General features: G+C 30.7%; 1 protein-coding gene across 2 annotated transcripts; it reads left to right on the top strand.

Moving 5' to 3' along the window:
- Nucleotides 1–5,027: 5,027 nt before the first annotated feature.
- Nucleotides 5,028–11,115, top strand: LOC112511796 (transcription factor bHLH110-like). 2 transcript variants are annotated; one of them, XM_025117563.1, is made up of 7 exons: nucleotides 5,028–5,130; nucleotides 5,494–6,059; nucleotides 6,351–6,482; nucleotides 6,594–6,659; nucleotides 9,125–9,190; nucleotides 10,524–10,583; nucleotides 10,738–11,115. In XM_025117563.1, exons 1-7 carry the CDS (start codon nucleotides 5,028–5,030, stop codon nucleotides 10,861–10,863), a joined length of 1,119 nt encoding a protein of 372 aa, XP_024973331.1. In that variant the 3' UTR covers nucleotides 10,864–11,115. The 2 variants fall into 2 exon arrangements, with proteins under 2 accessions (XP_024973331.1, XP_024973332.1); XM_025117564.1 differs by lacking the exon at nucleotides 5,028–5,130 and having other exon boundaries at nucleotides 5,429–6,074.
- Nucleotides 11,116–14,521: the final 3,406 nt, after the last annotated feature.

Raw genomic sequence — 14,521 nt, 5'->3', positions numbered from 1 at the left:
ATGTTTATCTTGTATTTGATTGTGTTTATCTGCAGTTAGTTATACGAATTCAGTTATGGGATGAAATCGGATAGAGATGAAATCGTTTAAGGATGACGGGTTTAAGAGTTTTAAGAGTTTAAGAGTTTTTAAGAGTTATAGTCAAATGTTTTATAATATAGTATAGATATATATTGTGTGTATGTGTGTCATTATCCATATTATTATCATGTCATATAGGCAATTATTGGCATAAAGTTATAAACCCATATTATCAACATTTGATTGACCAAACGAACCATTTAACTCTTTTACCTTAGATAATGACATATTTAAGTACCAAGACAAATATATTACTACAAAAAGAATGAGTATTGGCACAAGAAGCTTCTTCTAATTAAAAAAAAAGCTTAATTAGTAAAAGACCAAAACTTTAATTTGGAATTAGAAGGGAATGATTATCTTGAAAACAAGGTTAAAAGTGTAATTAATTTAATAATTGGGACATCTTTTTATAAAGTTTTCTTATTTTTTAGACCAAAAGATGTTTCACAACTTTTTCGACTTGAAAATGATACCAATTCATCTTATTTATATATTTATTAAACATTTAAAATATTTATATGTAGATTTGGGATCATGTGAGACCAAAGGTTTTTCGTAAGACCAATTCTCAACTTTTGGATTAGATCTACAATCTGAACATTCATAATCACAAAATTGCCACGAGACTTCTCAATAATCACAAAATCGTTATCGTACAATTTTAGACCATTAGATCATTAGCTTATAAAGTTGATCAATAAACATAAATTGGTCTTACGGGTCTTACGAAAAACTATTGGTCTCACGTGAACCCAATAGTCTTTTACAAGTGTTTCCTAATTAATGGATTTAATTAAACAAATAGCGTACTAATAAAATAGTTTTTGGGAGGTGTCCTAATTACATAAATACCCCTGATATCTTGAATATAATGATTGCAGTATGACCTAAAAAGATTGAAAGTATAAACTATTTTACTTTAATAAATATTAGTTGGAGATAAGAAGGTTGCCTCCTAACCATTCAAGTTTTATATTCACTCCACTCCTTTAACTTTTTAATTAAAGTTATAATATTACAATTAATTTTTTTAATTATCATTTATTTAATCATTAATTAATTGGTTAATTAATTAAATCTACATGATCGAGGTTCATTGATACATATAAAAGAAAGAGCAAATTTATAAGACATTTTTGAAAAAATGTTTTATAAGCTCATCTTTTTATAGGGTACTTGTTTTCATTGGACATTTTTTCAAATAGTGCTCTATAACCTAAAAAAAACTTGTTAAAACGTACAAAATCGTCTTATAAACTTATTACAACGTATTTAAATAGGACGCTTTATTTTTCAATCCCATAAATTACGTTTTATAAACCGGTCTATTAGAATGCTTAAAATTATTTGGCGTCCTATAAACCTAATTTTGTTATAGTGATATGTGCTATGTAACCTGATGTAGAATTTTATTATAAATAAAGAACGGAAATTAATGCAATTTCCCCTTTAAAATTTTGATATTTATGTTCAAACAAAATAGAAATTCCAATAACTTGTAATCATATACACACATACACACACACACACACACACACACATATATATATATGTACATAAATGGCAAATACACAAGAAATATAGGTTTTAGCAACGACTTTTATTTTTAAAAGTTCATTTATGGTCATAAACGGTTATAGCGATGGTATATCTTCGCTATAGCTTGTGGCTGTAAAACATGTAGTCACTTTTCTTGTAGTGGGATTATATATATTTTAAATCTTTTTTGATTTTCTTATTATTTTTCTAATTCATCAATAATGAGATGGGGTTTTCAAAATCCATGCACCTTATGTTCATAACTCTTTAACATATTAATGATTCATACGTAATATGTTTTATAGATGTTGTGTACTACTAAACTTAAGTGTTAATAAACCTAAACCAATAACCACAAGGGTGATACTTGATTGGTTTGAGCTTGACTCCAAAAGTCAAAAGTGTCAGGAGGTCCCAAGTTCAAATCTAAGGAGGAACAAAAATCCCCTTTGTGGCCACAAATGTTCAAATGCGGTGCCTCTTAGCAACCTGCAAAGCAGGTGGTTGTCTTGGGATTATTAGTCGGCTCGCATAGCGGGTTGGATATCCAGGTTAATAAAAAAAAACCTAAACCAAACCCTTGGACTCCTTTTATAGGTATGAAACTACGTTGCTCTTTTTATATGGGACAAACTTAATACATTTGTAACGAAGCATTCTTGATTAGAGTTATTAAGAGTTTTACCTAAATGTTCTATAAAATGGTATATATTAAATAGTACCATATATAGTAGTCTTTATACTCGAGTTCTCTTTATTTCTAATCAGACACACATGTCGACCCATATAATTGATGCTACCGCTTCCATCTCTATCTTACACCAACAACTCCCACATCTACTCACAAAATATGATTTGCTTTGGCTATCCCGGTCGTTATCTCTTCCAAGTAAATTCATCTGTCCCTCGACAAACTAAAGTTCGTTTTGATCATGTCACATGTTCAAGTTGACCCTACCTCAAGCGAGATATATTGTATTTGTTTAGTTTGGTTTTTGATTTGTTTAAACGTTTGAATTGAGGAGCTTCAATGATTTCAAATAGTTAGGTCCAAGTTTTCTCGACCTTTCACCGATATGATTAACTATAGGACCATGTATGTGTTTCAACACTTTATTGAACTAACCGTGTGCCGACCGTAACCGTACTCTTTAGAAGCTTTTTTTGGTCACTAAAGTAAAATTGAATCCCAACTATTTGTGTTACATTTTGTAATGAATGAGATTGACTCCTAAAGAAGGAAGATTGTGAAGTTATGTGTATGCTTGAGAGGTTATGATGATGGAATGATGACATCATGGAAAGCTCACTGACATCATCATTAGAATGTGCACCAACATACTGTCGTTTTATAGCGTGACCCTGCCCATGTTTTGTCCTCTCCATTCTTGGATTATTTTTTCTTTTGTCCTTAATTAATGATATATATCTATATAGAGGAGTGATCAAATGAAAACCACATTCATTTGTACAAACCACCTTCATACGTCGATTTCATTGTTTAATCTTATGAAATTTTTCCATGAAATTGTTTAATCTTGTGAAATTGTTTCATATAATACTTTTTTTGATGAATTTGTTTCATATATAGTTATGAAATTGTTTCATATAATATTTAATGAAATTGTTTCATGTATTTCTCTAAAATTAAAATAATGAAGATGATAATATCCATGATTAACACCCTCCACAATAAAAATGGTTAATCAACATCTCATAATTACAAAAAAATGAACAAAATGAAAAATTATGATTGGTTGAATGAGGTTTTCACGGTTTGTACAAATTGAGTGGTTTTTATTTGAACGCATATATATATATATATATAGAGAGAGAGAGAGAGAGAGAGAGACAGAGTTTGTTCCAAATGAATCCATCTCATTTGTACAACCAATGCAACTCAATAAATTGAAATATTTATGGAAATGATAAGAGTTCATTTATTATGATTGAAATATTTATGAAATATGAATACGATTCATTAATTATAATCAATACTTTATATTAGAAAACAATTAAAACTTCTATGAAATTACATATTCATCAAATTAAATGGACGGTTGAGATTAAGTTGTATCGATTGTACAAATGTAAATGGTTGTATAATAACTCACCCCCCTCTCTCTCTCTCTCTCTCTCTCTATATATATATATATATATATATATACACACACACACATTACACATTCCACACGTGAAATGAAGGGGATGTTAATTAAAAAGACTGGTAATTAGCTCCAACTTAAAATTAAGGATCTACATTAGTGAATTTAATTAGGGTAAGATTTCTCTGTTTGTACAAGTGATCAAGAAGTGTTGTAAACATCGGTTTTCCTTACAACTTTTGCTTATGGAGATCAAAGAGTGAAAGGTAATCTTGCAATTAGATTTATTGTTGAAATGAAAACACATTGAAAGTGATTGAAGTCGTACCAGTAGAGAGGGCCAAACATGAATAGTACCCAGGACCGACAATGAAACTATCCATTGATCCCCATATACACACACACTCATGTATACATGTGTGTGTGTATATATATATACATATAGATACGATGGTGACCACTGTTCGTTGATACATATAAAGGCCTTTACGCATGTGGGTATCTTCACAGAGAGAAGTAGAGCATGGGGGTTGGTATCATGATTGATTTTTGGGTTCAGACTTTTGTTGAAAGCCTTGGGATCGAAGGCAAAGGCTGAGATGTAATCATGATGTTGTAGGAACAACCATAATCATCTCGCTGTAATTGCAGCTTATACCCAGTACCCAGAGAGGAATATATATATATATATATATATATATGTGTGTGTGTGTGTGTGTGTGTGTGTGTGAGTGAGAGAGGGAGATGATATTAATTTATGCAGTTAATTTGTTTATGTATAATATATAATATGTATATTGGTGAGAGTGTAAGAAAGTTTCATGGAAAAGAGAAAATAATACCAAAATAAAGTGAATCTTTATGGGATTTTTATGATATATATACACACACTACACACATTTATGTGTGTGTTCCTCTTTCTTGCTTGCTTTCTTTTCAAGGGTTGCTTTATGAAGAGACCTTGAAAGAGTGAAGAGTGCAGCAGAAACCATGAAAAAGTATGGCTAAAAGCAGGAGAGAGGTATATCCATGTCCATGTATGTCTTGATCTTTACATGTATTGATGTATGTTATGTGGGTGTCACCTGAACCACTGTTCCTTTGAAGTTAGGGATAGATTCTTTGGAAATTGTTGCTTTTTTTTTGCTCTCCCTCCTCTAAATTTAAAACCCAAAAAAAAAAGGTTTCTCCTTTTCTTTTTCCATTTTAATTTTAGAAAGTTCACTAGAAAAGTGTGTAGAACAGCAACAGCAGCAGCAAGCAGTGTATCATATAGTTTATATATCAGTCATATAATTTATGGAATCTGCAAACTTTCATCACCACCAACAAGAAGAAGATCACCAGATTCTTGTGGACTCTTCTTGCTATGGACTTGCTTCCTACCAAAACCCCATCTTGTAAGTTCCTCTCTCTCTAGATCTCATACCCACATTTCATATATGTTTATAGAACTTAAGGTTTTTAACTTGAAATAACCAGTAATTTCTAGCTAGGGTTTTAACTCTCTTTTAATTGTTTGAGAAATGCTTATTTGGAGAGCACATTTTAGCTTAACTTCTCTAGCTATATATGTATATATCTCTGTATTATATCCCTCTATATTCATATATCTTATTGACTAAATTGTGCAGGATTAATGGTACCAGAAACACTACAAACTCAAGAGATGTGAAGCAACAAATAAATCATAACATCGATCCCGCGCCTTGTCTTACTCCACCCATGGCACAAGACATGGGATTACCCTGGACTACAACCATCCCAATGGAAAACTTCATGGCTCATGAAGTGCAACATCTTGCAAGAATCAAGCACGAGCTCTGTGTCTCAGGATCGTATCCAGAAATCTCAGAAATCATAAGCAGCAGCCCAACATCCAGCATCGAAGATTTACAGTTACAGTCTTCCCCAAGCTTCGTGTCAAAGAATAATCATCAACGAATTAGATACAACGATGATCATAACAATCAAGATATGTTGCTCAAAACTTTCTCAAACGGATGTCAAATAAGAGGTGATCACCAGATGCTTATGTATCAAATTCCCTCATCTGTGGAATCATCGGTCTCATACCTTAATGATACTAACAGCAGTTATAGAGGGACCTTTAGCCAGATTTTTCCAACACTAAATATTCCGAGTTTGAATCAATCCCCGAGCTCTTTCGATATCAACTTGCCAGCTTTAGATCCCTTTGGCTCTCCAACGTTTAATGCGAGTTTTAGCCATCAACCTTCTTCCCTCAATGGTCATCATAATATAGGAGTAGGCCTTTTCAGAGAAACCTGTTTGTCTTATGGTCTTGATCAAATGCATCACCCTCAAGAAGTTTGCCTTGGAAAAGTGAGTTCATTTTTCTCTTAAATTCTTTCAATTGTTTGTCAATAATTTATCGTTCTTTAGCTAATCTTTTTCCTACATTAACTATTAAGTGATAACTAATGTCACTAAGTAAGTATTCAGACCAAGTTTTAGAAGTTTAAAACGCTGAAAACTGCGATTTGAGCACACATTGAAGGCCTGCAGCATGAAGAAGATCATACATTCATTTCTATTTTGATTCAGACACTAAACCTACATGTATAAATCTTATACAACCTGTTTTAAACTTCATTCAAGATATCACCAGCCTTCATCACCGAAACAACAGAAGCAAAAAGGCCAGCCAGCAATTATACGACGGATGCAAAAGCAGCCACTCCACCAAAGAAATCAAAGCTGGAATTGCGCCCTTCTTGCGCACCATTGAAGGTAATTCTTACACAGACTTTCTTCAACTAGCAATCCCAATATCATGTCTTTTTTACTGTAATCAAATTTCTAGTATCGTTCATGGGTGGGTGGGTGTGCTTTTTGAATCAGATTAGAAAGGAGAAATTAGGAGATAGAATTTCAGCTCTTCAGCAGATGGTGGCACCTTTTGGCAAGGTATTGAATTATTATCTTTCCTCCTCTCATAAAGTTGCTGGCTTTCTCTTGCAGAAATTGAACAGCTTCTTTTTCTTAAATATGCTTTTGCTGTTAGTATTGAAATATATGCTTTTGCCTTCTTACCATCCAAAAATACTCATTTTGGCAGCTAGTAATTGCCATCATTGAGGGTTATTGGTATTTTAGTTAATTAATTAACAATTATGTAACCTTATTAGATTTCATGTCCAGTCCATTCTAAAGCTGCAAATTTTTTAACACAAAGAAAGGGTTCGTGTAAAATCTTCAACACACACGTTTTGAAGTTTATACAATAACTAAATAAGAGAATAAAAAATTATCGAATTACGTGAGATTTTATACTAAAATCACGTGTAAAATCACATGTAATTCATGTTTACTTTGATCGCGACCTAAGGTTACGAGCCATATTTGATTAGTTTTTGCATGTGATTTAACCGTTTTTATGTTTTTTTATTTGGTTATTGTTTTCGTTTTCGTTTAAATTTCCTTATATATATATATATATATATATATATATATATATATATAGAAAGAGAGAGAGAAGGAGGTTCAGGAGAAAATCCAAAAAAAAAAATTGAGGAACACATTAGTAACCATTCATCTGGACGGCATGCACTTATGCATATAAATAATAAAGTTGTTTCATGGTTTTTATGCACGTGTACATACGGACAAGTTGTTTATAAAATACTTATATGCACATGCGTATATATTTTCAGACGAACAATAACCTATGCAACCCACTTATTATATCATCATTTTTTTTATTTTCTTTTTTGGTTTTTTTAATTAAGGGTAGTTAAAGCAGCTCAAATGGTAACTTTTGATGATTAAATGCACGTTCATGATTTGCTTGTAAAGGTTGTAGAAATGTGAAATATTGCATAATAACCCATATATATATATATATATATATATATAGAGAGAGAGAGAGAGAGAGAGAGAAAAAAAAAAAAGTTGGGTTGATACGAGAATGATATGTATTTAAGAAAATAAGAGAATGAATATATAACATACATTTCATTAAATAATAATTTAAATCATTAATGCTAAAAATAAGTAAATAAAGGTAGAATGAAAATTTAGTTATATATAAATTATTTAAGACATTTATTTAAGACATTTATTTAAGATTCTACTTTTATCATCTTCATTACTTTAAATATAATTTAAAAAATATTTTATACTTAATACATTTAAAATAAACATAATTAATCTTCATTTAAAGAACTAGTTTTTTTATTTAAATCACCATTTAAAAAGAATTATATTTTTCGTCAAAATCACATATGATTCACCAATTAATTAAATTTCATTCTCAAAATGTTTTATTAATCATATATGATTTAAGGCTTGAAAAACAATTATTCAAATTAAACATTAAAAAAAATAATGAAAACAGAATCGCATGTGATGTGTACCAAAACACATTTAAAATGTATAAGAGCACATGTAATTTTAAAACATAATTCATAATTTACACATGTCACATGTAATGTTGTAGATAATCAATATCACATATGATTTTTCACTGCATTTTCTTGAATACGTATCATTCTCATATGAATACTCTCTCTCTCTCTCTCTCTTTCTCTCTGTGTGTGTGTGTATATATACATATATATATATATATATATGAGCGATCAAATGCAAACCACTCAACTTGTACAAACCGTGCAAACCACCTTCATCCGTCGATTTCATTGTTTAATCTTATGAAACTTTTTCATAAAATTGTTTAATCTTGTGAAATTGTTTTATATAATACTTTTTTTGATGAAGTTGTTTCATATATGGTTATGAAATTGTTTCATATAATATTTTTTTTTATGAAATTGTTTCATATAATACTTAATGAAACTGTTTCATGTATTTCTCTAAAATTAAAATAATGAAGATGATAATATACATGACTAACACCCTCCACAATAAAAATGATTAATCAATCTTCATAATTATAAAAAAATGAACAAAATGAAAAATTATGATTGGTTGAATGAGGCTTGTACGGTTTGCACAAATAACATGGTTTACAAAGTAAACCTTCTCTCTCTATCTCTCTCTCTCTCTCTCTCTATATATATATATATATATATATATATTTATTAGACACACAAAATACACAGAGACAAATTAATTGAATCTTAAATTACGAATTAAGCAAAAATCTTGAAGCATCACTTGAATCATGGGCAGCTCAGTTTTCAGAAAAAAGAACACTACTTGCTGAAAAATGGGTCGCAGACCACCACCCGTTGTCGTTTCTCTTCAATTTTCTTCTTTTGTTAAATCGGAATGATTTCTTCGATCCATCCATACAAGTCGTAGATTAATTAATTAATAATTGTTATATATATTCAATGATTATATATATATATATATATATATCCAATGGTGTTGATAAATGTGATGTTGAGGCTTGTGGGGAATATTTGCAGACAGATACAGCATCGGTGCTCATGGAAGCCATTGGATATATCAAGTTTCTTCAAAACCAAGTTGAGGTATTTATTTATTAATTAATTCTTACCTTCAAAACATTCTTCTTGATTTCTGTTCTTTTTTGTTATATATTCCCTTTCCCTCCAAGCTTTGCTTAATTAATATATACCTGAATTCCCAAAAATTAAAATCAGATCCTTTGCAGTTGTGATATTCGACTCATTGTATAAACAAAAACCCAAATTAATTTGTAACCCTAGCTTGGACATAAAACCCTAATTCGCCTTGATATGTTTTAATTTATATAATTTTTTTTATTAAAATTAATAATAGTAACATAAAGTTATGTGTCGGTTTTGAATAGTTAATGGGAAAAAAACCCAATAAATTAACTTGGAATTATATTTCATATATATATATATATATATATATATGAGTGGGTTCAAATAAAAACCACTCAATTTATAAAAATCGTGAAAACCTCATTCAACCAATCATAATTTTTTATTTTGTTCATTTTTTTGTAATTATGAGAGGTTGATTAACCATTTTTATTGTGGAGAGTGTTAATCATAGATATTATCATYTTCATTATTTTAATTTTAGAGAAATACATGAAACAGTTTCATTAAAATTTCATTAAGTAGTATATGAAACAATTTCATAACCAYAWATGAAACAACTTCATCAAAAAAAGTATTATATGAAACAATTTCACAAGATTAACAATTTCATGAAAAAATTTCATAAGATTAGCGACGGATGAGAGTAGTTTTTACAAATTGTAGTGGTTTTCATTTAATCGCTCATATATATATATATATATATATATATATATATATATAGGGTTGAGTTCATATGAGACTAAGGGTTTTTCGTGAGACCCATAAGACCAATTTATGTTCATTGATCAACTTTATAAGCTAATGATCTAATGGTATAAAGTTGTACGGTGACAATTTTGTGATAATTAAGAAGTCTCATGACAATTTTGTGATTATGAATGTTCAGATTGTAGATCTAATCCAAGGATTGAGAATTAGTCTTAAGAATCTCAGGAAAAACCCTTGGTCTCACATGATCCCAAGTTTATATATATATCCTGATGATCTTGAAATTTCAAAAGTGTAGCACTAGATAAAAGTGTAGAGTATGGAGCCCATGCATGTATGCTTTTGACATAACCTTATGGCACTATGTAGGGTTCACGGTAATGCACCCCCACCCTCCACCCATGAGCCTTCTCTCTTCTTCTTTACCCAAAGGCTCCCAATTGCCAAACATGCCCTACATTTTGTTTAATTGTACATCTTTCTGCTGATGCACGAGATAAAAAGACATATCAACCTGAAAGGACTCGAAAGAAATGATGGCTAAATGTTTTTCGATTTGCAGACGTTAAGCGTGCCATACATGAACTCGACACAGAAGGCCAACAGAACATCATCACGAGGGGTAAGAAACTAATTACACACGTGAACGCATCTGGTCCGTATGCCATTGTTAAAGTCCATATAAGAAAAAGGCTAGCTAACTAGGTCGAAAATTTTCTAATTTCCGTTACATAGATTAACAATAACTGTATATGGTTACATGTGATCCAACTCAGGGTTCAATAAAGGATGTAAATGAAGAGACCAAGAGGGATCTTAGAAGTCGAGGGTTGTGTCTGGTGCCATTGTCGTGTTTGTCGTATGTCACGTATGGAGGTGGAAGCATTTGGGCAACCCCCTAGCTAGCTAATAAACTTCACAAGATCGATCGCTCTTTGTCCACTTCAATCAAGAGTGATGAGAACAAAGTCAATCCTTTGGAAACTATACATATCAGACTTGATCAGATCGATTGTTTAATTTCATCTCACTTTTTTTGTTGATATGATGGAACAGATTTGGTCGTCCTGTAAACGATGTTGTTGAGGATAGACCATGTCTGATCCATTAGTAATGTATCCAATATTGATATTAGATTGAACAAACCGTGCAACAATCGTTATGGTCATTGATAAAGGCAAATTTATATTGAATGTACGTATTGTTACAAACCAGGATATAAAGTATATATGATGGTTTAAATATCTTCAAAAAAAAGCGAGAAGCTGGTTTTTGAACATAGAAATGAAGAACAAGATTATGGTCCAATGGGTGGTTTATGTGGCGCGATATTTGATTTTTCTTATTTTGTAGTTTATAATATGTAATCTGGTTTAAATGTTTAATATCATTAACTCATTAAATAATGGTATAAAATATATGTGTGTATGTATATGATATACGTATTTGTTGTCATAAGTCGTGCCTTGAAAAACGTTGTAGTCTTGTTGTGACTCTTAATACTTGAGGTTTGACATCATTGCCATGTCATGCCTCACACCTTTTAGAACGTTGATTTAATGTGCAACTTCTTTTTGCATGACGTATAAGTTAATGTAGTTTAATGTACAACTTTTATTGGGTGATCATTGTTATTTTACAACAAAGTACGACCATGACTGAGCCACCCCTAGATAAAATTCCTAACTCTGTCCCCGATATTAAGCATTGTTTATCATTCATCATAAATAATGAGATTGTTAAGTATAGATTAATATAAATCTAACAATCCAAATTTAGTCGATAGTAAACAAATGTCGATTCGAATTCAACATTCTTAACATTTATATTTATGATCATTAAATTTAGGGTAAATTGCATGAAAAAGTAACGTACTTTAACTTGATTCCTATTTTGGGTAACGTACTTTCAAAACTTTCATTTTGGTACCTATTGATAGAGCAAATTGCATGAAAAAGTAACGTACTTTAACTTGATTCCTATTTTGGGTAACGTACTTTCAAAACTTTCATTTTGATACCTAAGATGTAAAGTTTTAAACATTTAAGTACCCGGGTAACCTAGTGAAGACTAATTTTAGACTAAAAAAAATACTAATTTTAGATTTAAAAAAATCCACGTCATTAACCAGGTCAGCAAATAATACCGAGTTGGATACCACATCACTCGACACATCAACATGATAACCGGTTAATACTTCAACCAGTTACCCGGGTACTTAAATGTTTAAAACTTTACATCTTAGGTACCAAAATAAAAGTTTTGAAAGTACGTTACCCAAAATAGGAATCAAGTTAAAATACATTACTTTTTAATACAATTTGCCCTTAAATTTATCAGAGTTGATATCTTATGGTCATAAATTGTCATCTTATCAGGATTATCTGGATTTGGATCTGGATCTGGATATGGCTTACGATACCTTAAAAATTAACATTTAAATATAGTTTCATACAGAAATTGAGATAGATATATTCGTAACTTCGTATCCGAACGAACTTATCAAGGCCCAACTAAGTTTTTAGTCCAAATTCAAGAACGGCCCACTATTAACAAATAATCAAGGCCCAGCTACGTCGGTCCAGAGAGTTTCCAATATTAACAACTTTTTATTTTAATAATCTATATGAACATCATTAAAAATATTATATATATATATATATATATATATATATATGGGCTCATTCAAGAGAGAACTGATTAGTTTGTAGTAACTGTGAGATCTAATCTCAACCACAAATCAATTGATAAATTAAGAAATTAATAATTATGGCAGTTTGAGTTAAAATTATAACTAGAAGACATTTTAGGTATTTTTAAAAAACTTCTCTCTCCTTTCTCCTCTCTTCTCTCTCATCTCTCCGACCTCCAATTTCCGGCCTCCGGTGAACATTAATCCGACAGGTACCAAGTAATCACAAAGATACACAATGTGATACTCATTGTGATATATTGTGATACCATTGTGATACTCATTGTGATATATTGTGATATCATTGTGATACCAACTCAAACCTTAAAAACAAAGATATACAATGTGATACCCATTGTAATACACATTGTGATATATTGTGGTACCGTTGTGATATATTGTGGTACTGTTGTGATATCAACTGTGGTACCGTTGTGGTACCAACTGTGGTACCGTTGTGATACCAACAAGATGACCGGAGGAGGTCACCGGAGTAGTGGTGGGTGCCGGAGAAGGTCACCGAATTTGGTCTTTGTGTGTGTGTGTGTGTGTGTATATATATATATATATATATATATATACATATATTAAAATAACTAAACTAATTAAAGTAAATTGGACTAATTAAAGTAATTGAATAATTAACACAATTTACTAATTTACCTTTTGTTTTATTTTAATAAATAACATTAATTATCTGAAATGATTGGCTCATATTGAACCTCACAGTTATCACAAACTATCTAGTTCTCATTTGATTAAACCCCTATATATATATATAGAGGTTGGTTATTATACAACCCATTATATTTGTGCAACCAATACAACTCAATCTCAACCGTCCATTTCATTTGATTAATATGTGATTTCATAGAAGTTTTCATTGTTTCCTAATATAAAGTATTGATCATAATTAATAAACCATATTCATCTTCCATAAATATTTAAATCATAATAAATGAACTCTCATCACTTCCATAAATATCTCAATTTATTGGGTTGCATTGGTTATACAAATGCAACAGGTTGTATTTGAAACAAACTCTCTCTCTCTCTCTCTCTCTCTCTCTCTCTATATATATATATATATATATATATATAGAAAGGTTCAAACGAGAACTTCTGTGATTTACGAGAATGCGAGAACAACCCAATAACCACATATTGTGATAAAAAATAAAATTAAAAGATTTTTAAAATTAAAATTGAAATTGAAAAAAATTCAAAAAAATTTAAAATTAAAAGGGTAATAATGGAAATGATATCTCAAATATTTACAACACGATCATTATCTTTTAAACACGATCATTATTATAATTAGGCTTATCATTATCTAGTAAACGGTTATGAATTCAAGGAGACTCATAACTTCAAATCGCAAAACAACCGAGGGAAGCAAACATTGATCGACGGTGATCGACGCAACCCTAATCGACCAATAACCCTAATCGAGAAGCCATTGCATGCAACAAGCGGACAAATTCAAAGTATCTTTCAAAATTACTCGTTTTGAATAAGTTTTTAATCGATTAGTTGTGATACTCATGTGATATCAATGTCACTYGATTTCATTATGGTTTCAATTGGTTATGTTAGACATTGTCACAACGATTTCGAATGGCTTCGATAGGTTAGGATTATACTAGGTGTGATAATCATGTGATATGGTGTGTGATAATCACCTGATAGGGGTGAGATAATCACCATTATACATCACTTGGGTTATCGTTTTGGTTGATAAGTTAAAATTTTGGTGTAATCATGTGATATGAATGTGATAATCATGTGATAGGGGTGTGATAATCACCATTATACATCACTTGGGTTATCGTTTTGGTTGATAAGTTAAAATTTTGGTGTAATCATGT

The sequence above is a fragment of the Cynara cardunculus genome, assembly GCF_001531365.2.
Source record: "Cynara cardunculus var. scolymus isolate 2C chromosome LG 4, CcrdV1, whole genome shotgun sequence".
Taxonomy (NCBI): domain Eukaryota; kingdom Viridiplantae; phylum Streptophyta; class Magnoliopsida; order Asterales; family Asteraceae; genus Cynara; species Cynara cardunculus.
Note: the sequence above shows the minus strand (reverse complement) of the source record. Positions and strands in the feature narration are given on the sequence as shown.